Below are 25,642 nucleotides of genomic sequence, written 5' to 3' on the forward strand. Positions count from 1 at the left end.
TAGCAGCCAAATCTGTAAATAGCAATCTGTAAATAACATCCAAAACACCAGATGAGGTCAGTGACACGCTGTCATCTAACGTTCCGTGTTCCAGATCAACAACCGATGCATCTTATTAACCAAATCACAATTTGTCATAAATTGCAGTCCATTTGTAGCAGAGCACTTAACAGGATGTAAGGGTCTCTAAAGCCAGCCAAATTAGTACCATGGAGGCAGTGACTCTCACTGCTCTGTGCTGTGTTTAGTCCTTTGATCATCACGGTCCGTGTCATATGTCACGGTAAGAGTAAGGGCTGTAAGGGGTGGCCCCCAACGGTAACGTTTTGCACTTCTCATGACTGTTCAAACCCCGCACCAGATGGAAGGTGGTGGGCGTTCATGTAACCAGCGACCCCCACATCACATCTACCGTCTCTCAGTGGTCCTCGGACTATCACTTTCACACACACACACACACACACACACACACACACACACACACACACACACACACACACACACACACACACACACACACACACACACACACACAACACACACACTATAGAGAGAGAGCCAATTTCTTGACCACAGTCAGTTCCCTAAAATCCAATCTGTGTATAGGAGACGTCGTGTGGTCAGATGAAACGAATTGTTACTTTACAGACTGGGGCCTTAAATACAGTCAGACCTGTCTCTGAGAGAGAGAGGGTTCTGGGCGACAGTGTGGTACTTTACACAGGCAGCCCTATTCTGACTGTTTTCCCAATTATTGGTAAAAGAGCTGATCTGATTGGTCAAAAGACCAATTAGTAAGAGAAAAAAAACATCTGAATTGGGCTGCCTGTGTAAACGCAGACTCACTCTTCATGTTACTGTAGGATTTCCAACCCTAGCATAAGGAGTGTACTCACTTCCGAGGTTCTCTCCGATGCTGCTGTGTTTTCCGTTCCAGTACCAGAGCAGTAACGTGGCGTCTCTGGAGCCTGATAGGACGTAGCAGTCCCCTCCGATGTACGACTCAGACCTGGCCAGACACGTCACCACGTCACGGTGACCAAACACTATCTGGGTCAGCTTCCCTGGAAACACACACACCATATGAACCACAGCCCTGATTTTTATTCTAGTTATGAAATATTAAAATACAGTAGCAATTTATTTTACTGTACTTGATGTACTGTATTTGTCACTTGACATGCAAGCTACACAATTTACAGTAGTATTACAGCAACAACACTAATGGCAAACATTCTAAAATAACATGTATAAAACTGTCATTAACATAGAATGTCTCAATATTCCATCATATAAACCATCTACTTGCAAACAAATGTGCTGAGCAAAAAAACACACTCTCTGAACCATTAATATGCCTGCATGTGTCTGCTGGAGTAAAAACACACTCTCTGAACCATTAATATACCTGCATGTGTCTGCTGGAGTAAAAACACACTCTCTGAACCATTAATATACCTAGTTGTTGCATGTGCCTGCTGGAGTAAAAACACACTCTCTGAACCATTAATATACCTGCATGTGTCTGCTGGAGTAAAAACACACTCTCTGAACCATTAATATACCTAGTTGTTGCATGTGTCTGCTGGAGTAAAAACACACTCTCTGAACCATCAATATACCTACATGTGTCTGCTGGAGTAAAAACACTCTCTGAACCATTAATATACCTGCATGAGTCTGCTGGAGTAAAAACACTCTCTGAACCATTAATATACCTGCATGTGTCTGCTGGAGTAAAAACACTCTCTGAACCATTAATATACCTGCATGTGTCTGCTGGAGTAAAAACACACTCTCTGAACCATTAATATACCTAGTTGTTGCATGTGCCTGCTGGAGTAAAAACACACTCTCTGAACCATTAATATACCTAGTTGTTGCATGTGTCTGCTGGAGTAAAAACACACTCTCTGAACCATTAATATACCTGCATGTGCCTGATGGAGTAAAAACACACTCTGAACCATTAATATACCTGCATGTGTCTGCTGGAGTAAAAACACACTCTCTGAACCATTAATATACCTGCATGTGTCTGCTGGAGTAAAAACACACTCTCTGAACCATTAATATACCTGCATGTGCCTGCTGTCTTAACTACTGTACACCTTCCAGATGAGCTCACAGCCTCACACTGATGTTCAAAGAAGTGTAAATATTTTCTCTTGGTGTTTGTGTGTGCACGTGTGTAATTGCTGTCAGATTGCAGGCCCATAGTAACAGCACCACGGCTGTCTAACAGGCCGTACCCTCGTCATACTGTGACCTCTACAGTCAGTCAGTGAATATTTATCTAGTATTACAGACACACTTCACTGTTCTGTAACCCAGGGTGCATTGCTGTCTGGGTGTCAGCTTCACTGTCTGTTTCATAATGACCTTTTATCTGGATAAAGAGAGGGATAATTGTGTGTGTGTCCACGTGCGCAGTCTGGCTCAGCTTCTTACAGACACAGTTAACCAAGACATCATAGCTATGTAATATTAAAAATGTCTGACAGTTCATATATACACTAGAAAATAATTATAGATTCCTAATTATGGATTAATTTCTGCACAGTGCAGGAACTATGCCAAATCTAAGACTTCATTCTAAGTGGGTATGTGGGTAACGTGACGTTGGTGTTACAGGTTTTAAGTATCTAAACAATTCTCAAATTGATTGTGAAGCTCAACAAAGTCACTTGTAGATGATTTGAACATGAGGCGAAACAATGCTAATATCAGTCCCATGGATGAAAGGTATTTGTGCCACAAATGCTAATACATAAGTATGGAATGGTGTTATACCGCTTTCAGGGTAAGGACACCAATATGTAATTTGGGCAAACTATCCCTTTAAATACACCTCCACCCACTTCAATTTCAGATTACATTCAATCAACAGGGCACTATGAGCAAGGTGGGGAGGGAGGAGAGTGTCGCTGTTTCCAAATCAAGTGTTGTAAATTGATCAAATCAATCCTATTCTTTAACCTGGGGGGCTACGGGGAGCAGGACAGCAGCTGTTGAACGCGTGTAAGATTAAAACCGTGTTTGTGTTCCGGTCGCACACCCCTGAGACAGACACACAATGGAATCTCTCTCTTCCCCGACGCTCCCCCCCCCCCTTTACAGGAGATGGCGAGATAGAGAGCTTCTGCCTTTCAAAAATGAAGCACACGCCTTTTGTAGATCTCCAGAGTGGTTCTGAATGGGGTTGTAGATGAGAAGTGGGGGATAGAGATGGAGCCGGGATATATAGAGACGGAGCCGGGATATACAGAGATGGAGCTGGGATATACAGAATATATAGAGATGGAGCCGGGAAATATAGAATATATAGAGACGGAGCCGGGATACATAGAGACGGAGCTGGGATATATAGAATATATAGGAATATATAGAGATGGAGCCGGGATATATAGAGACGGAGCCGGTGTATATAGAGATGGAGACGGAATATATAGAGATGGAGCCGGGATATATAGAGACGGAGCCGGGATATATAGAGATGGAGCCGGGATATATAGAATATATAGAGATGGAGCCGGGATATATAGAGACGGAGCCGGTGTATATAGAGATGGAGCCGGAATATATAGAGATGGAGCCGGGATATATAGAGACGGAGCCGGGATATATAGAGATGGAGCCGGGATATATAAAATATATAGAGATGGAGCCGGGATATATAGAGACGGAGCCGGTGTATATAGAGATGGAGCCGGAATATATAGAGATGGAGCCGGGATATATATATATAGAGAGACGGAGCCGGGATACATAGAGACAGAGCCGGGATATATAGAGATGGAGCCGGGATATATAGAGATGGAGCCGGGATATATAGAATATATAGAGATGGAGCCGGGATATATAGAGACGGAGCCGGTGTATATAGAGATGGAGCCGGAATATATAGAATATATAGAGATGGAGCCGGGATATACAGAGACGGAGCCGGTGTATATAGAGACGGAGCCGGAATATATAGAGACGGAGCAGGGATACACAGGACAGATACGGAGCCGGGATATATAGAGACTGGGATATACAGAGCCGGGATATATAGAGACGGAGCCGGGATATATAGAGACGGAGCCGGGGTACATAGAGACGGAGCCGGGATATATATAGAGACGGAGCTGGGATATATAGAATATATAGAGATGGAGTCGGGATATATAGAGACGGAGCCGGGATATATAGAGACGGAGCCGTGATACATAGAGACGGAGCCGGGATATATAGAGACCGGGATACATAGAGACGGAGCCGGGATACATAGAGACGGAGCCGGGATATATAGAGACGGAGCCGGGATATATAGAGACGGAGCCGGGATATATAGAGACGGAGCCGGGGTATATAGAGATGGAGCCGGAATATAGAGACGGAGCCGGGATACATATAGAGACGGAGCCGGGATATATAGAGACGGAGCCGGGATATATAGAGACGGAGCCGGGATAGAGACGGAGCCGGGATATATAGAGACGGAGCCGGGATATATAGAGACGGAGCCGGGATATATAGAGACGGAGCCGGGATATATAGAGACGGGGCCGGGGTATATAGAGATGGAGCCGGAATATATAGAGACGGAGCCGGGATACATAGAGACGGAGCCGGGATATATAGAGACGGAGCCGGGATATATAGAGACGGAGCCGGGATATATAGAGATGGAGCCGGGATATATAGAGACGGAGCCGGGATATATAGAGACGGAGCCGGGATACATAGAGACGGAGCCGGGATATATAGGACGGAGCCGGGATATATAGAGATGGAGCCGGAGATGGAGCTGGGATATATAGAATATATAGAGACCGGGATATATAGAGACGGAGCCGGGATATATAGAGACGGAGCTGGGATATATAGAATATATAGAGATGGAGCCGGGATATATAGAGACGGAGCCGGGAGGAGTATATAGAGATGGAGCCGGAATATATAGAGACGGAGCCGGGATATATAGAGACGGAGCCGGGATACATAGAGACGGAGCCGGGATACATAGAGACGGAGCCGGGATACATAGAGACGGAGCCGGGATATATAGAGACGGAGCCGGGATATATACATAGAGACGGAGCCGGGATATATAGTGAGAGACGGAGCCGGGGTATATAGAGATGGAGAGACGGAGCCGGGATATATAGAGATGGAGCATAGAGACGGAGCCGGGATATATAGAGACGGAGCCGGGATATATAGAGACGGAGCCGGGATATATAGAGACGGAGCCGGGATACATAGAGACGGAGCCGGGATATATATAGTGACGAGACGGAGCCGGGATATATAGAGACGGAGCCGGGATATATAGAGAGCCGGGATGGAGCCGGGAGCCGGGATATATAGAGACGGAGCCGGGATATATAGTATATAGAGATGGAGCCGGGATATATAGAATAGAGATACATAGAGACGGAGCCGGGATATATAGAGACGGAGCCGGGATATATAGAGACGGAGCCGGGATATAGAGATAGAGAGGAGCCGGGATATATAGAGACGGAGCCGAGGGAGCCGGGATATATAGAGATGGAGCCCGGGATATATAGAGACGGAGCAGGGGTATATAGAGACGGAGCCGGGATATATAGAATATATAGAGATGGAGCATACATAGAGACGGAGCCGGGATATATAGAGATGGAGCTGGGATATATAGAATATATAGAGATGGAGCCGGGATATATAGTGACGGAGCCGGGATATATAGAGATGGAGCTGGGATATATAGAATATATAGAGACGGAGCAGGGATACATAGAGACGGAGCCGGGATATATAGAGATGGAGCTGGGATATATAGAATATATAGAGACGGAGCCGGAATATATAGAGACGGAGCCGGGATACATAGAGACGGAGCCGGGATATATAGAGACGGAGCCGGGATACATAGAGACGGAGCCGGGATACATAGAGACGGAGCCGGGATACATAGAGACGGAGCCGGGATATATAGAGACGGAGCCGGGATATATAGAGACGGAGCCGGGATATATAGAATATATAGAGATGGAGCCGGGAGAGACGGAGCCGGGATATATAGAGACGGAGCCGGGATATATAGAGACGGAGCCGGGATACATAGAGACGGAGCCGGGATACATAAAGACATAGAGACGGAGCCGGGATATATAGAGACGGAGCCGGGATACATAGAGACGGAGCCGGGATATATAGAGACGGAGCCGGGATATATAGAGACGGAGCCGGGATATATAGAGACGGAGCTGGGATATACAGAATATATAGAGATGGAGCCGGGATATATAGAGACGGAGCCGGGATATATAGAGACGGAGCCGGGATATATAGAGATGGAGCCGGGATATATAGAGATGGAGACCGGAATATATAGAGACGGAGCTGGGATATATAGAGACGGAGCCGGGATACATAGAGACGGAGCCGGGATATATAGAGACGGAGCCGGGATATATAGAGACGGAGCCGGGATACATAGAGACGGAGCCGGGATACATAGAGATGGAGCTGGGATATATAGAATATATAGAGATGGAGTCGGGATATATAGAGATGGGGCCGGGGTATATAGAGATGGAGCCGGAATATATAGAGACGGAGCCGGGATACATAGAGACGTAGCCGGGATACATAGAATATATAGAGACGTAGCCGGGATACATAGAGACGGAGCCGGGATACATAGAGACGGAGCCGGGATATATAGAGATGGAGCTGGGATATATAGAATATATAGAGATGGAGCCGGGATATATAGTGACGGAGCCGGGATATATAGAGATGGAGCCGGGATATATAGAGATGGAGCTGGGATATATAGAATATATAGAGATGGAGCCGGGATATATAGAGACGGAGCCGGGGTATATAGAGATGGAGCCGGAATATATAGAGATGGAGCCGGGATATATAGAATATATAGAGATGGAGCCGGGATACATAGAGACGGAGCCGGGATATATAGAGATGGAGCTGGGATATATAGAATATATAGAGATGGAGCCGGGATATATAGTGACGGAGCCGGGATATATAGAGATGGAGCTGGGATATATAGAATATATAGAGACGGAGCAGGGATACATAGAGACGGAGCCGGGATATATAGAGACGGAGCCGGGATATATAGAGATGGAGCTGGGATATACAGACTATATAGAGATGGAGCCGGGATATATAGAGACGGAGCCGGGATATATAGAGACGGAGCCGGGGTATATAGAGATGGAGCTGGGATATATAGAATATATAGAGACGGAGCCGGGATATATAGAGACGGAGCCGGGATATATAGAGATGGAGCTGGGATATATAGGAGCCGGGATATAGAGACGGAGCCGGGATATATAGTGACGGAGCCGGGATATATAGAGACGGAGCCGGGGTATATAGAGACGGAGCCGGGATATATAGAGACGGAGCAGAGATATACAGAGATGGAGCTGGGATATATAGAGACGGAGCCGGGGTATATAGAGACGGAGCCGGGGTATATAGTGACGGAGCCGGGGTATATAGAGACGGAGCCGGGGTATATAGAGACGGAGCCGGGATATATAGAGACGGAGCCGGGGTATATAGTGACGGAGCCGGGGTATATAGTGACGGAGCCGAGATATACAGAGACGGAGCCGGGATATATAGAGATGGAGCTGGGATATATAGAGACGGAGCCGGGATATATAGAGACGGAGCCGGGATATATAGAGATGGAGCTGGGATATATAGAGACGGAGCCGGGGTATATAGAGACGGAGCCGGGGTATATAGCCGGGGTATATAGAGACGGAGCCGGGGTATATAGAGACGGAGCCGGGATATATAGAGACGGAGCCGGGGTATATAGACGGAGCCGGGGTATATATAGTGACGGAGCCGGGATATATAGTGACGGAGCCGAGATATACAGAGACGGAGCCGGGATATAGAGACGGAGCCGGGATATATAGTGACGGAGCCGGGATATATAGAGACGGAGCCGGGGTATATAGTGACGGAGCCGAGATATACAGAGACGGAGCCGGGATATATAGTGACGGAGCCGGGATATATAGAGACGGAGCCGGGATATATAGAGACGGAGCCGGGATATATAGAGACGGAGCCGGGGTATATAGAGATGGAGCCGGGGTATATAGAGACGGAGCCGGGGTATATAGTGACGGAGCCGAGATATACAGAGACGGAGCCGGGATATATAGAATATATAGAGACGGAGCCGGGATATATAGAGACGGAGCCGGGGTATATAGTGACGGAGCCGGGGTATATAGTGACGGAGCCGAGATATACAGAGACGGAGCCGGGATATATAGAGACGGAGCCGGGATATATAGAGACGGAGCCGGGATATATAGAGACGGAGCCGGCATATATAGAGACGGAGCCGGGGTATATAGTGACGGAGCCGGGGTATATAGTGACGGAGTCGGGATACATAGAGACGTAGCCGGGATACATAGAATATATAGAGACGTAGCCGGGATACATAGAGACGGAGCCGGGATACATAGAGACGGAGCCGGGATACATAGAGACGGAGCCGGGATATATAGAGATGGAGCTGGGATATATAGAATATATAGAGATGGAGCCGGGATATATAGTGACGGAGCCGGGATATATAGAGACGGAGCCGGGATATATAGAGATGGAGCCGGGGTATATAGAGATGGAGCCGGAATATATAGAGATGGAGCCGGGATATATAGAATATATAGAGATGGAGCCGGGATATATAGAGACGGAGCCGGGGTATATAGAGATGGAGCCGGAATATATAGAGATGGAGCCGGGATATATAGAATATATAGAGATGGAGCCGGGATACATAGAGACGGAGCCGGGATATATAGAGATGGAGCTGGGATATATAGAATATATAGAGACGGAGCCGGGATATATAGTGACGGAGCCGGGATATATAGAGATGGAGCTGGGATATATAGAATATATAGAGACGGAGCAGGGATACATAGAGACGGAGCCGGGATATATAGAGATGGAGCTGGGATATATAGAATTTATAGAGACGGAGCCGGAATATATAGAGACGGAGCCGGGATACATAGAGACGGAGCCGGGGTATATAGAGACGGAGCCGGGATATATAGAGACGGAGCCGGGGTATATAGTGACGGAGCCGGGGTATATAGAATATATAGACGGAGCCGGGATATATAGAGACGGAGCCGGGATATATAGAGACGGAGCCGGGATATATAGTGACGGAGCAGAGATATACAGAGACGGAGCCGGGATATATAGAGACGGAGCCGGGGTATATAGTGACGGAGCCGGGATATATAGTGACGGAGCCGGGATATACAGAGACGGAGCCGGGATATATAGAGACGGAGCCGGGATATATAGTGACGGAGCAGAGATATACAGAGACGGAGCCGGGATATATAGAGACGGAGCCGGGGTATATAGTGACGGAGCCGGGATATATAGAGACGGAGCCGGGATATACAGAATATATAGAGACGGAGCCGGGATATATAGAGACGGAGCCGGGGTATATAGTGACGGAGCCGGGGTATATAGTGACGGAGCCGAGATATACAGAGACGGAGCCGGGATATATAGAGACGGAGCCGGGATATATAGAGACGGAGCCGGGGTATATAGAGACGGAGCCGGGGTATATAGAGATGGAGCCGGGGTATATAGAGACGGAGCCGGGGTATATAGTGACGGAGCCGAGATATACAGAGACGGAGCCGGGATATATAGAATATATAGAGACGGAGCCGGGATATATAGAGACGGAGCCGGGGTATATAGTGACGGAGCCGGGGTATATAGTGACGGAGCCGGGGTATATAGTGACGGAGCCGAGATATACGGACGGATATATAGAGACGGAGCCGGGATATATAGAGACGGAGCCGGGATATATAGAGACGGAGCCGGGATATATAGAGACGGAGCCGGGGTATATAGTGACGGAGCCGGGGTATATAGTGACGGAGTCGGGATATATAGAGACGGAGCCGGGATATATAGAGATGGAGCCGAGATATACAGGGCCGGAGCCGGGATATATAGAGACGGAGCCGGGGTATATAGAGATGGAGCCGGGTATATAGTGACGGAGCCGAGATATACAGAGACGGAGCCGGGATATATAGAATATATAGAGACGGAGCCGGGATATATAGAGACGGAGCCGGGGTATATAGTGACGGAGCCGGGGTATATAGTGACGGAGCCGAGGTATACAGAGACGGAGCCGGGATATATAGAGACGGAGCCGGGATATATAGAGACGGAGCCGGGATATATAGAGACGGAGCCGGGATATATAGAGACGGAGCCGGGGTATATAGTGACGGAGCCGGGGTATATAGTGACGGAGTCGGGATATATAGAGACGGAGCCGGGATATATAGAGATGGAGCCGAGATATACAGGGCCGGAGCCGGGATATATAGAGACGGAGCCAGGATATATAGAGACGGAGCCGGGAGACAGAGACGTAGCCGGGAGACAGAGACGTAGCCGGGAGACATAGAGACGGAGCCGGGAGACAGAGACGGAGCCGGGAGACAGAGACGGAGCCGGGAGACAGAGACGGAGCCGGGAGACAGAGACGGAGCCGGGAGACAGAGACGTAGCCGGGGACGTATGGAGCTGGAGGATCGAGGCTATACCTATGCTTATATACCTATGCTTATTATAAAGGCTGTACCTGGGTCAGTACAGTAAACATGGATCTAATGGGGCTATACCTACACCTACTATAAAGGCTGTACCTGGGTCAGTACAGTAAACAGGGCTCTAATGGGGCTATACCTACACCTACTATAAAGGCTGTATCTGGGTCAGTTCAGTAAACAGGGTTCTAATGGGGCTATACCTACACCTAAAATAAAGGCTGTACCTGGGTCAGTACAGTAAACAGGGCTCTAATGGGGCTATACCTACACCTAAAATAAAGGCTGTACCTGGGTCAGTACAGTAAACAGGGCTCTAATGGGGCTATACCTACACCTAAAATAAAGGCTGTACCTGGGTCAGTACAGTAAACAGGGCTCTAATGGGGCTATACCTACACCTACTATAAAGGCTGTACCTGGGTCAGTACAGTAAACATGGCTCTAAAGGGGCGATACCTACACCTACTATAAAGGCTGTACCTGATGGATTAGGTGTCTTGTGGAAGGGCCGATGATTAGGGGCTGTGAAATGAATGGTGAAGTTAATAGGACACTGAATGACGCTCTAGAATAAGGGCTGTAATCGGGTCAGGAGAGAATACAGGCCTCTTGATGGAACTATATTTGAACGGCTGTGCCTGGTTCAGTTGACTACAGAGCACCCAGAAGGGGTGTATTGCTACATCTGCATTGCTTGCATTTTGGAGTTTTAGGCTGGATTTCTGTATAAGCACTTTGTGACATCTGCTGATGTAAAAAGGGCTTTATAAATACATTTGATTTGTGGTAGAGCAAAATACAAAAAGGCTGTTCCTGAGTCAGTGAAGCACACAGGGCTCAGATGGAGCTGTGTAGTAAAGGCTGAATCAGTTGAGAACACGGGGCTCTGATGGGGTGAAGGGGAGTGAATAATGAGACTCTGAAGTTGCTCTAGATTCTAGAATAAGTACCGATTCTGAGTCAGTGATATATACACAGTGCTCATATGGATCTATGTTGTAAGGGCTGTACTTTGAGTCAGAGAAGATAATAAGAATTTGTAGGGGCAATAAGTATTAAGACTGTACCTGGGTCAGATTACTATATCGAAGTCTTTATGAACAGATACATAAGGGCAGTACCAGAGTCAGTGGAGTGAATAGGACTATGAAGTCACTCTACAATAAAGGTTGTACCTTGGTCAGTTGCCTATATTGAACTCGGTGGAGCAAATTTGTAAAGGCTGTACCTGAGTCAGTGGAATAGACGCGGAAGCTCTTGTCCCAGAAGCCACAGAGCAGGATGAAGCGGTTGTCTGCAGTGATGATGAAACATTGAGAGTGGATGTGAATGCTCTGGTCCAACAGGTCTGTGATCTGACGACGGTGGGTCCCCACGTTACTGGCTGGAGAGGGGAAGGAGAGGAGGAGGGAGGTGGAAGGATGAGGGGGAAGGAGAAGGAGGGAGAGAGGGAGGGAGGAAGGGAGAGGGAGGGGGGAGAGAGATGGGGAGAGGGATAGAGGGGTAGGGAGAGAGGGAGGGGGATAGGGAGGGAGAGAGATGGGGCGGGAGAGAGGGGTAGGGAGGAGGGGACAGGGGGAGGTGAGGAAGAGGGAGAGAAATACATACTGAAATGTTGCACAGTAATTCATTAAGTAAAGCATGTAAGTCTGAGGAAAAACGTATTGTATAAAATCTGACTGTTTTACTTTACGATATCGCCGCGTTAATCATTTTCACAAAGACATCAGACCATTACTGGAGCTACCAACTACGACATTTGTCACGCATGGCGTTTACGCACGTTCGTCGCCACGGCAGCAGCACCATTTTGATTTGTGAGGGAATACATAAAACATCTAGGACGTGGCGTTTACAAGGGTTTCACATTTTCCACTGGGCCTAAGAGTTTGAGTAACGATGAGCGTGCATATTCTCTCTCTCCCCAGAAGGAGAAGAGACTTCCAATAGCTAAGAAGAGGAGAGGAGCCATGCATAGTCAGGACAACATAAATTAAATCCACTTTGGCCCCTTATCGCTGGGTTGGAGGTTTGTGAGTGAGTGAGTGAGTGAGTGAGTGAGTGAGAGCGAGAGAGAGAGGACAAAATAAATAACAGACTAAAATAAAGGCAGGGCCACGTCTGTTTTGGACTGATGCATTTCCTTGGCCTTGCAGACGTAGCCATCTCTCATGAAGTGCTTTGTAGTGGGTAGATATTAAGATATTAAGATATGCTGCGCCAGTTTCCCGGACAAAGATTATGTCGAATCCTAAATCATGATCAGAATTATCCGTTAAAAATATTTTTTAGTCCTGGACTAGACTTAATCTGTGTCCAGGGAACAGACAGGCACATTAGGTTCTAGACTTCTTGTAACTTAATCCTCCCTTTCTCTCAGGCTCTCTCTTCTGCTCTAACTCAAGATGAACAGGTGAGGGTCCGGCCCAGGCATCCCTGACAGAGACCAGCAGCCATGTCTGACGAATACTTCAACCAATTATCAACATTTCCCCCCGCCCCGGCCGCCCCGCCAGCCAAATACAATTTACTGTGTTTAAACTGAAGCTCCTTGTGGAATGTGAGAAGTATAAATACATAAAGGACACGTTAAGAAAATATCCCCTCACCACACACACTATACATGTGATGTGGAGCGTGTGGGCTGGTGCTGAAAAATGACAAAACAGAGCTGAGCGGAAATCTGTATTTTTGAACACAGATTTGGCCATTTTTTAATTTTTTTTTACACCTTTATTTAACTAGGCAAGTGAGTTAAGAACACTTTCTTATTTTCAGGGGCAGAACGACAGATTTTGACCTTGTCAGCTCGGGGATTCAATCTGGCAACCTTACAGTTAACTAGTCCAATGCTCTAACCACCTGCCTCTCATTGCACTCCATGAGGAGACTGCCTGTTAAGTGAATGCAGTAAGCCAAGGTAAGTTGCTAGCTAGCATTACACTTAACTTATAAAAAACAATCAATCATAATCACTAGTTAACCACACATGGTTGATGATATTACTAGTTTATCTAGCGTGTCCTGCGTTGCATATAATCGAGGCAGTGCGCATTCGCGGAAAAAGGACTACCGTTGCTCCAACATGTACCTAACCATAAACATCAATGCCTTTCTTAAAATCAATACACAGAAGTATATATTTTTTAAACCTTCATTTTTAGCTAAAAGAAATCCAGGTTAGCAGGCAATATTAACCAGGTGAAACTGTCCCTTCTCTTGCGTTCATTGCACGCAGAGTCAGGCAGGGTATATGCGATAATAAACGTTTTGTTTTCAAAATGATAGTTTCCGGATTCGACCATATTAATGACCAAAGGCTCGTATTTCTGTGTTATTATGTTATAACTAAGTCTATGATTTGATATTTGATAGAGCAGTCTGACTGAGCGATGGTAGGCAGCAGCAGGCTCGTAAGAATTCATTCAAACAGCACTTTCGTGCGTTTGCCAGCAGCTCTTCACAGCATTGAGCTGTTTATGACTTCAAGCCTATCAACTCCCGAGATTAGGCTGGTGTAACCGATGTGAAATGGCTAGCTAGTTAGCAGGGTGCGCGCTAATAGCGTTTCAAACGTCACTCGCTCTGAGACTTGGAGTAGTTGTTCCCCTTGCTCTGCATGGGTAACGCTGCTTCGAGGGTGGCTGTTGTCGATGTGTTCCTGGTCCGAGCCCAGGTAGCGAGGAGAGGGACGGAAGCTATACTGTTCCACTGGCAATACTAAAGTGCCTATAAGAACATCCAATAGTCAAAGGTGGAGAGGGACGGAAGCTATACTGTTCCACTGGCAATACTAAAGTGCCTATAAGAACATCCAATAGTCAAAGGTATATGAAATACAAATGGTATAGAGAGAAATAGTCCTATAAATAATATATTAACTACAACCTAAAACTTCTTACCTGGGAATATTGAAGACTCGTGTTAAAAGGAACCACCAACGTTCATATGTTCTCATGTTCTGAGCAAGGAACTTAAACGTTAGCTTTCTTACATGGCACATATTGCACTTTTACTTTCTTCTCCAACACTTTGTTTTTGCATTATTTAAACCAAATTGAACATGTTTCATTATTTATTTGAGGATAAATAGATTTTTATTGATGTATTATATTAAGTTAAAATAAGTGTTCATTCAGTATTGTTGTAATTGTCATTATTACAAATAAATAAAAAAAGATTGGCCGATTAATTGGATTTCGGCTTTTTTTGGTCCTCCAATAATCGGTATCGGCGTTGAAAAATCATAATCGGTGGACCTCTAGTACGTAGCTACCTCAATTACCCTGTACCCCTCCATATCAACTGGTACTGGTACCCCGTGTATAGAGCCAAGTTATTGTTACTCATTGTGTATTTATTATTACTTTTATTATTACGGGTTTTACTTTTCTATTATTTCTCTATTTTATTTCTCTCTGCATTGTTGGGAATGACACGTAAGTAAGAATATTACTGTTAGTCTAGACCTGTTGTTTACAAAGCAAATCAAATTTGATTTGATACGACACACACAGTATATAAAAAAGAGGGTCATAAAAGGGGAGAAATGGATCTAGATGGAGATGAGCTGCTAGGAATGACATTTTAACTAGACAGCCGTTAGAGGAAACGTGCGTTTGGACGAGAGAGAGAACGAGACAGAGAGAGAGAACGAGACAGAGAGAGAGAACGAGACAGAGAGAGATAACGAGACAGAGAAAGAGAACGAGACAGAGAGAGAGAACGAGACAGAGAGGAGAACGAGACAGAGAGAGATAACGAGACAGAGAAAGAGAACGAGACAGAGAGAGAGAACGAGACAGAGAGGAGAACGAGACAGAGAGAGAGAACGAGACAGAGAGTGAAGAAAAGGAGAGAGAACATTTGCGAGGTCAAGAGAGCAACAGATAGAGGAAGAATGAGAGAAAACAAGGGGAGAGAGAGAACAATAAAGGAGAGAGAGAAAGAGCTCTGTCTCTGACCACTCTCTCCCAGACAGTGTATCCTATACATTACTAGAGCTCTGTCTCTGACCACTCTCTCCCAGACAGTGTATCCTATACATTACTAGAGCTCTGTCTCTGACCACTCTCTCCCAGACAGTGTATCCTATACATTACTAGAGCTCTGTCTCTGACCACTCTCTCCCAGACAGTGTATCCTATACATCACTAGAGCTCTGTCTCTGACCACTCTCTCCCAGACAGTGTATCCTATACATTACTAGAGCTCTGTCTCTGACCACTCTCTCCCAGACAGTGTATCCTATACATTACTAGAGCTCTGTCTCTGACCACTCTCTCCCAGACAGTGTATCCTATACATTACTAGAGCTCTGTCTCTGACCACTCTCTCCCAGACAGTGTATCCTATACATTACTAGAGCTCTGTCTCTGACCACTCTCTCCCAGACAGTGTATCCTATACATTACTAGAGCTCTGTCTCTGACCACTCTCTCCCAGACAGTGTATCCTATACATTACTAGAGCTCTGTCTCTGACCACTCTCACCCAGACAGTGTATCCTATACACTACTAGAGCTCTGTCTCTGACCACTCTCTCCCAGACAGTGTATCCTATACATTACTAGAGCTCTGTCTCTGACCACTCTCTCCCAGACAGTGTATCCTATACATTACTAGAGCTCTGTCTCTGACCACTCTCTCCCAGACAGTGTATCCTATACATTACTAGAGCTCGGTCTCTGACCACTCTCTCCCAGACAGTGTATCCTATATATCACTAACGCTCCGCTGCTCTGCTCGCCTCCTCATCAACAAGTCGTGAGTGATGAGAGGCGCCCATATTGTCCTGACATCCGCCCGCCGCGCATTCTCAATCACACATTATTACCGCATTCATATTCATTTATACTGACACAGATCCTTTCCCCCGCTCAAATTAAACCAGAGAGAGAGAGTAAGAAAAACTGTGAGAGAGAAAGAGAGAGATGGAGAGAGAGAGAGATAGAGGAGAGGGGGAGAGGTTGATGATGAAATAGCAGTCCAGGCCACAGCTCATTGCATTCCAATTTGCATGCAAATGGTTTAGCAGAGGAGAGAGCAGAGTGGAGGATTTATTTCAGGGGATGAGAGGACGGGGGGGGGGGGGGGGCTGTTGGTGGGCAGAGGCTGGGAAACAACAGCAAGCTACTGGCCAGGGACACTGCCTTGGGCCATCACAATGAATCCCCGAGACACACACACACAGAGACAGAGAGACACACACACACACGTTTGAGCACACACACCGACATACAAACACACACACAAGTGGCATACCTATCAGGGGGTCTATTTCCACGGGCAGTTGGTACTGCTGGTCCTGCACCGAGGAGCCTTGATGACCTGGGACAGAAAGACAGAAAGACAGAGAGACGAAAAGAGAGGTGTGGGAGGAAGGAATGAGTGGGATGCAGAAAGAAGGATGGGTTTAATATCAGTGATTTGGCCCTGTGGAGTACTTTGGCTTCTGTTCCATATGGGCGATGCTAAAATGTAATTTGCCACACTCAAAGCCTATTGTCCCCCAGAGTGCTCTACCAAAGAGTCACATTTAGATGTAAAACTGTTTTCTGTGGCTCCAAATAGACTCTGATAATACATAGTAATACATAAACAAGTTTATAACAGAATATCGTGAATCCTTACATCTGAACATCCTCTAATAATACAGATTTGTACCACAAACAAGTTAAAATAACACTAATATCACAATTCAAGATCTAACCACAAACAATATCACATGAAATCCACTCATCAAAACAAAATGCTCCAAATTCAAGGAGATCTACAAATCTTCATTGTCTTTGAGTTTCATAACGTCAGACTTCATCCCATATCCCCTTCCCTGTTATTCCACAGCAGGGTTGATGTTTAATAAATAAACCATGAGGAGTGAGGTCTTGATGCATCAAAGAGGAAGGGAAACCTAACGCTGGCAGAGTGCACGTGTCACATTTGATCCTGCCTTTTAGGAGGACCGCTCAACTGTCTCAGAAATCAACGTCCTGTCCTGGGAAGATGAGAGACAAGCCCAATGGCTGCTCTCGTTGAGATACACAGAGAAATACTGACTGAAGGCCTTTGGATACGATACTGTGTGTTGATAAACGTGTAGTCCTCAACTGTGTGCTCCAAAACTCTCTACTCTGTGTACCGGTCCTTGACGTGCTCCATGAAATCAGACTTATGATAAAAAATTTTACATCCTTGATATCTCATATCCTACATATGAGTTGAATTTCAATGAATTGGTTAAATGTACATTTCAAGCCATAGGGCGGCGCACAATTGGCCCAGCGTCATCCGAGTTAGGGGAGGGTTTGGCCGAGGTAGGCCGCCATTGTAAAACAAGAATTTGTTCTTAACTGACTTGCCTAGTTAAATAAAGGTTACATTTTTTTTAAAAATCCTGCTGACCTCTACAAGATAATCCTACTTTAGCCTCCACTTCCTACAATCCCCCTCTTACCGGCCAGGCCGTGCCACTTGTTGACGGCGAAGAGGCGGTTGGCGGTGACGGTGATGATGGCGGGCGCGGCGAGGCCCGGCTGGGTGTTGGCGGCCACGTGGGCCACGGGAGAGTTGCTGGGGAACTTCAACACCATGATGACATCCTGCTGCATCTGCTCCGTGAACATCAACGGGCTCTGCAGGAGGACATACTGGTGGTGATGGACAGATCAACGGACGGATGGACGGAAGGAGGGAGAGGAGGATGGATAGATCCACAGACGAAGAGCAGGAGCGAACGAGGGATGGAGCAGCAGAGGAGAGGAGGGAACAGCAGGAGCAGCAGCAGCACGCAGAAAAGAGAGTGAAAGAGAGAGGGGGGAAGGGAGGAGAGGGACAGAGAGAAAGTTAGCTGGGAAGCTAGCATGGAGTTGCAGCACTCAGAGGCCAAGCTACAGAAAGGGAAGGAGGCCAGCTGGAGAGAAGCTGAGGTACTAAAAACAGAGTACCATTATTCACATGACAACATCGATTAGAAGTCAGGGCAAGAAAAACAGGCACTAGAAAACTATTTCTTAAAGACAAAGTTTGTGTCAATTACTAAGGAAGAACCAACAAGTCTCAGCATTAAAACGGAAGACAAACAAACAAATAGACAAAACGTAAGAGGAGGAAAATCCACAGGATTGGTATAGTGTGTGTGTGTGTGTGTGTGTGTGTGTGTGAGAAAAACGCCTCTGTGGAACTCCCCATGTTAACGTTGTTACAGTGCTCCCCCCTAACACTCTATTAAAAGTCTCTGTAATGCCCATACAGATAGATAGAGGACTCATCTTTGTATCTGCGTTACATTATGGCGTCTGTGATTGGTTATAGCCATCTATAGTGCTCTATCTATCTCTATGGTAATGCCTCATCAAATGTGGCACCATTAATAACCTGTCAGTGAGGGCTGCTGGGTACTGGAGTCCTCCTCAAGTCTGACATTCTACACCATCTGTGATGAATCAAGAGTCTACTAGCAGTTACTTGGACTGAACCTCTAAATATAAGGACTAGTGTACATGCCAGACATTATTTATCTATCTTTTCACAATGAGAAAAGTCAACATTCTTCCTCAAAACTCTCAGACTTTCCTCAGGTCTCTTCAGGAAATTTGCATTAACATGACAATGGTCAGAAGTGAACTTGATACTTTTATCATTGGTAACAATCAGTCGCCACATAAACGGTCAAATAAAAATCCCATTTTGTATTTATCTTCATATAAGAATTGACATTTGTTCCTGCCAAGCTTCGTCAAGACACTCACTTTAAACCATGTGAGTTCACTTCTACTGATAAGAGTTGTTTTTACTGGCTTGGCTCACACACATTATTCATCTTGCGTCCCAAATGGCACCCTATTCCCTCTACATAGTGCACTCCTTCTGATCAGGGTTCTGGTCATAAAAGTGCACTCCACATGAAATAGGGTGCCATTTGTTCAGACTGAGGAGTCATTTGCAGGATGATTGTAGTGAGCTGGGGAACATACTATACATGCTTAATGTCAGAGGCACACTGAGGTAAATCTCTGTTGTTTTAACAGGCTACTAGAATACTCTGACAACTCAGACAGGGGGACATGTCAGGACCAGAGTCTGACACCACACTACACTCAGACAGGGGGACATGCCAGGACCAGAGTCTGACACCACACTACACTCAGACAGGGGGACATGTCAGGACCAGAGTCTGACACCACACTACACTCAGACAGGGGGACATGTCAGGACCAGAGTCTGACACCACACTACACTCAGACAGGGGGACATGCCAGGACCAGAGTCTGACACCACACTACACTCAGACAGGGGGACATGCCAGGACCAGAGTCTGACACCACACTACACTCAGACAGGGGGACATGTCAGGACCAGAGTCTGACACCACACTACACTCAGACAGGGGGACATGTCAGGACCAGAGTCTGACACCACACTACACTCAGACAGGGGGACATGCCAGGACCAGAGTCTGACACCACACTACACTCAGACAGGGGGACATGTCAGGACCAGAGTCTGACACCACACTACACTCAGACAGGGGGACATGCCAGGACCAGAGTCTGACACCACACTACACTCAGACAGGGGGACATGCCAGGACCAGAGTCTGACACCACACTACACTCAGACAGGGGGACATGTCAGGACCAGAGTCTGACACCACACTACACTCAGACAGGGGGACATGTCAGGACCAGAGTCTGACACCACACTACACTCAGACAGGGGGACATGTCAGGACCAGAGTCTGACACCACACTACACTCAGACAGGGGGACATGTCAGGACCAGAGTCTGACACCACACTACACTCAGACAGGGGGACATGCCAGGACCAGAGTCTGACACCACACTACACTCAGACAGGGGGACATGTCTGACACCACACTACACTCAGACAGGGGGACATGCCAGGACCAGAGTCTGACACCACACTACACTCAGACAGGGGGACATGTCTGACACCACACTACACTCAGACAGGGGGACATGCCAGGACCAGAGTCTGACACCACACTACACTCAGACAGGGGGACATGCCAGGACCAGAGTCTGACACCACACTACACTCAGACAGGGGGACATGTCTGACACCACACTACACTCAGACAGGGGGACATGCCAGGACCAGAGTCTGACACCACACTACACTCAGACAGGGGGACATGTCTGACACCACACTACACTCAGACAGGGGGACATGCCAGGACCAGAGTCTGACACCACACTACACTCAGACAGGGGGACATGTCAGGACCCGAGTCTGACACCACACTACACTCAGACAGGGGGACATGTCAGGACCAGAGTCTGACACCACACTACACTCAGACAGGGGGACATGTCAGGACCAGAGTCTGACACCACACTACACTCAGACAGGGGGACATGTCAGGACCAGAGTCTGACACCACACTACACTCAGACAAGGGGACATGTCAGGACCAGAGTCTGACACCACACTTCACTCAGACAGGGGGACATGTCAGGACCAGAGTCTGACACCACACTACACTCAGACATGGGGACATGTCAGGACCAGAGTCTGACACCACACTACACTCAGACAGGGGGACATGTCAGGACCAGAGTCTGACACCACACTACACTCAGACAGGGGGACATGCCAGGACCAGTGTCTGACACTACACTCAGACAGGGGGACATGTCAGGACCAGAGTCTGACACCACACTCAGACAGGGGGAGGGATGGAAAACCAACGTGGAGAAGGACACATCAAAGAGAGGTGTAAAAAGATTAATGGGGGTGAGTCAAAGAGAGAGAGAAAGAGAGAGGAAGAGGGAGTGAGAGAGCACAAGGGAAGAGAGAAAGAGAGAGGGAGAGAAATTGCGAGTGCAAGTTAAAGAAAGGAGAGAGAGAGAAGGAAAGAAGTCCCTCATCTGCTGCTGGTGTGAATGGAAAGAGGAAGGCACGGAACATCAGTCTGTCTAGGACACGTCAAACCTGTCCAAACACACCAGGCCCACCTACCACCACCGGAGAGGCCAAACAATTACATACAAAACACCTTTAACCACTTGAAAGGATGGACTCATATGACCTCCTGCTCCAGTACTGGGGTCGAGTTTCCAATGGATTTCCGTACGTACGTGTGTTTCACCACAGGGAATTGAGGCCCTGCTCAACCACCTAGCGTTTATTTGTCTAGGAAAGTGTCTCCCCATTTCTCTCCTCGTTATTCTACTGCTCCCTTCTCATCTCAGCAGCTCTTACTGTACCTCACTGTACTGCACTGCACCCTACTATACTGCACCCTACTGTACTGCACTGCACCGCACCCTACTGCACTGCACCCTACTGTACTGCACTGCACCCCACTGTACTGCACTGCACCCCACTGTACTGCACTGTACCCTACTGTACTGTACCCTACTGTACTGCACCCTACTGTACCCTACTGCACTGTACTGCACCCTACTGTACCCTACTGTACTGTACCCTACTGCACTGCACCCTACTGTACTGCACTGTACCCTACTGTACTGCACCCTACTGTACTGCACCCTACTGTACTGCACCCTACTGTACTGCACTGCACCACACCCTACTGTACTGTACTGCACCCTACTGTACTGCACCCTACTGTATGCACAGCACCCTACAGTACGCACAGCACCCTACTGTACTGCACCCTACTGTACTGAACCCTACTGTACCGTACCATACCCTACTGTATCCTAATGTACTGTACCATACCCTACTGTAATGTACCGCACCCTACCCTAATGTACTGTACTGTAACCTACTGTACCATACCCTACTGCAACCTACCCTACTGTACTGTACTGTACCCTACTGCACTGCACCCTACTGTACTGCACTGCACCCTACTGTACTGCACTGTACCCTACTGTACTGCACCCTACTGTACTGCACCCTACTTTACCCTAATGTACTGTACCATACTGCACTGTACCCTACTGTAATGTACCGCACCCTACCCTAATGTACTGTACTGTAACCTACTGCAACCTACCCTACTGTACCGCACCCTACTGTACTGTACCGCACCCTACTGTACTGCACACGACCCTACTGTACTGCACACAACCCTACTGTACTGCACACGACCCTACTGTACTGCACTGCACCCTACTGTACTGCACTGCACCCTACTGTACTGCACTGCACCCTACTGTACTGCACCCTACTGTACTGCACCCTACTGTACTGCGCCTTCCTGCACCCTACTGTACTGCACCCTCCTGCACCCTACTGTACTGCACCCTCCTGCACTCTACTGTACTGCACCCTCCTGCACTCTACTGTACTGCACCTTCCTGCACCCTACTGTACTGCACCCTCCTGCACCCTACTGTACTGCGCCTTCCTGCACCCTACTGTACTGCACCCTCCTGCACCCTATTGTACTGCACCCTCCTGTACTGCACCCTACTGTACTGCACCCTCCTGCACTGCACCCTCCTGCACTGCACCCTCCTGCACCCTCCTGTACTGCACCCTCCTGCACCCTACTGTACTGCACCCTCCTGCACCCTACTGTACTGCACCCTCCTGCACCCTGCTGTACTACACCCTCCTGCACCCTACTGTACTGCACCCTCCTGCACCCTACTGTACTGCACCCTCCTGCACCCTACTGTACTACACCCTCCTGCACCCTACTGTACTGCACCCTACTGTACTGCACTGTAAGAGTGGAAGAGTTAATACTGTTACTAATAGTATACTGTACGCCAGGCCAGGATAGTCAATTTCTGATTTCATTAAGACATTAGAAGGGGAGGAAACAGAATCAAAAGAACATCTTTTCAGGTACTGTCCATCGGTGGCTCGCTTTGAGTCAGGATCCTCGTAAGACATCACAGTGAGGGATGTATTTCAAAAGGAAATGATAAAATGCCATTATACTGGAAAAGATGGGTAAATCTTTTAGTTGGAGTTAAGATCAGAATTAATGGAGGATTGGTCGCTGTGTGTGAAAGTCCAGCACTTGCAGAGAGAGGAAGTTAGGAATATATATAAAGTTATTTCTATAGTCATGTGAGAGAAAATAGAAATAGAAGTATTGTTTTCCTTTAAATTTACTCTAATCAGGGAGGGATGGTAGGGGGAAAAATATAAAGAAATAAAAAAATCTAAATTAGGGGGATTAGAAATTATGCAAACAATTAATTTGATAGATTGTGGGTTCTATCGGCAAAGATTAAAGCTGATCTTCCCTCAAAAAGAGCAAACCTCACCCACCTGGCACTCCAGGCAGGCAAACGCTAACAGTGTTTGAAAGAATTCAAGTAGTATTTGCACCCAGGTCTGGGGGAAACCCTAGACTCCCAACCTGTGGATGAATATAGCATTATTTGGATATGTGGTGAGGAGCTAATGGGGTGTTTGGTAAACATGGGTGGCATATGGACAGCGCTATGTGCGTGTGTGTTTGTGTATATGTGTGTGTTTGTGTATATGTGTGTGTTTGTGTATATGTGTGTGTTTGTGTATATGTGTGTGTTTGTGTATGTGTTTGTTTGTGTATGTGTTTGTGTATATGTGTGTGTTTGTGTATATGTGTGTGTTTGTATATGTGTTTGTGTATATGTGTGTGTTTGTGTTTGTGCATGTGTTTGTGTATATGTGTGTGTTTGTGTGTGTATGTGTTTGTGTTGTCAGCGCCACAGGGCCACCCCACTAATGGGGGCTCTGGGGGGCTCAAGTCGGCACATCATCCACAGCCCCCCCCCCCCCCCCCCCCCCCTCTATCGCCTCACCCCTCTTCCTGCCCCTTAAAAGCCTGTCACCTATGGGCCATTGTTCCCAGCCGGTCCTCCTCCCTCTGGTTCTCCCCTAGTCCCCTCGTCTGTCTGTCTAAAGGTGTAGAGTGGGAGTTTGGCTCAGGACCATGTTTCCACAGTGCTAATCCATTCACCCTCATCCGCCCCCCTACACCCAAAATCACACCTCACCCCTACACCCAAAATTACACCTCACCCCTCACGAGGACGAGAGGAGATGGGTTCAAAATCAGAGCTTACATTTCCCAGGGTTAGGATGGAGGGATGATGGGGGGGAGAGGAAAGACTATAGATGGGCTAGTATGAGTCAAAGCAGAGACAGTCATTTAACATGCCAGCAGTCAGAGAGTCATTTAACATGCCATCAGTCAGAGAGAGTCATTTAACATGCTAGCAGTCAGAGAGAGTCATTTAACATGCTAGCAGTCAGAAAGAGTAATTTAACATGCTAGCAGTCAGAGAGAGTCATTTAACATGCTAGCAGTCAGAGACAGTCATTTAACATGCTAGCAGTCAGAGACAGTCATTTAACATGCTAGCAGTTAGAGACAGTCAAGGCTATTCCATTGTGTCTCTGGTTCTATCTACACTACTGAGGAGATGGGTCGGTATTGAGTATGGTATTGGGCACTGTATTGGGTATGGTATTGAGCACGGTATTGGGTATGGTATGGTGGTCAGCCTGTGTGTGAGCACGCGCGTACGTGTGTGCGAGACTCACCACCTGCATGGCGGAGCTCCTTGGTGGGTGTGGCTCGATGAGCAGCTGACATGGGGTCTGTCCAAAACTCCTGATCTGTGCCTCCACAGCCTGGCGAGAGGGAGAGAGGTAGAGAGAGGTAGAGAGAAAGAGAAATAGAGCAGTAGAGAGAGAGAGCAGTAGAGAGAGAAAGAGCAGTAGAGAGAGAGAGAGCAGTAGAGAGAGAGAGCAGTAGAGAGAGAGAGAGCAGTAGAGAGAGAGAGAGCAGTAGAGAGGGAGAGAGGTAGAGAGAAAGAGAAATAGAGCAGTAGAGAGAGAGAGCAGTAGAGAGAGAGAGAGCAGTAGAGAGAGAGAGAGCAGTAGAGAGAGAGAGCAGTAGAGAGAGAGAGAGAGAGCAGTAGAGAGAGAGAGAGCAGTAGAGAGAGAAAGAGAGAGAAAGAGAGAGAAAGAGAGAGAAAAAGAGCGAGAGAGTAAGAGAGAGTGAGAGAGAAATAGAGCAGTAGAGAGAGAGAGCAGTAGA

At 47.2% G+C, this 25,642-nt stretch overlaps 1 protein-coding gene across 1 annotated transcript in view; it reads right to left on the bottom strand.

The window, feature by feature from the left end:
* The window catches only part of LOC139374711 (lipopolysaccharide-responsive and beige-like anchor protein), a 370,713-nt gene that overhangs the window by 26,714 nt on the left and 318,357 nt on the right, over positions 1–25,642 (bottom strand). Inside the window, exons 49-54 of the mRNA XM_071115819.1 lie at positions 25,144–25,233; positions 18,115–18,292; positions 16,923–16,988; positions 11,887–12,042; positions 11,139–11,180; positions 897–1,064 (exon numbers count right to left, since the gene is read on the bottom strand). Coding sequence (XP_070971920.1) covers positions 897–1,064; positions 11,139–11,180; positions 11,887–12,042; positions 16,923–16,988; positions 18,115–18,292; positions 25,144–25,233 — 700 coding nt within the window. The remainder of the gene's footprint in view (positions 1–896; positions 1,065–11,138; positions 11,181–11,886; positions 12,043–16,922; positions 16,989–18,114; positions 18,293–25,143; positions 25,234–25,642) is intronic.

This window comes from Oncorhynchus clarkii, chromosome 19 (assembly GCF_045791955.1).
Source record: "Oncorhynchus clarkii lewisi isolate Uvic-CL-2024 chromosome 19, UVic_Ocla_1.0, whole genome shotgun sequence".
NCBI lineage: Eukaryota > Metazoa > Chordata > Actinopteri > Salmoniformes > Salmonidae > Oncorhynchus > Oncorhynchus clarkii.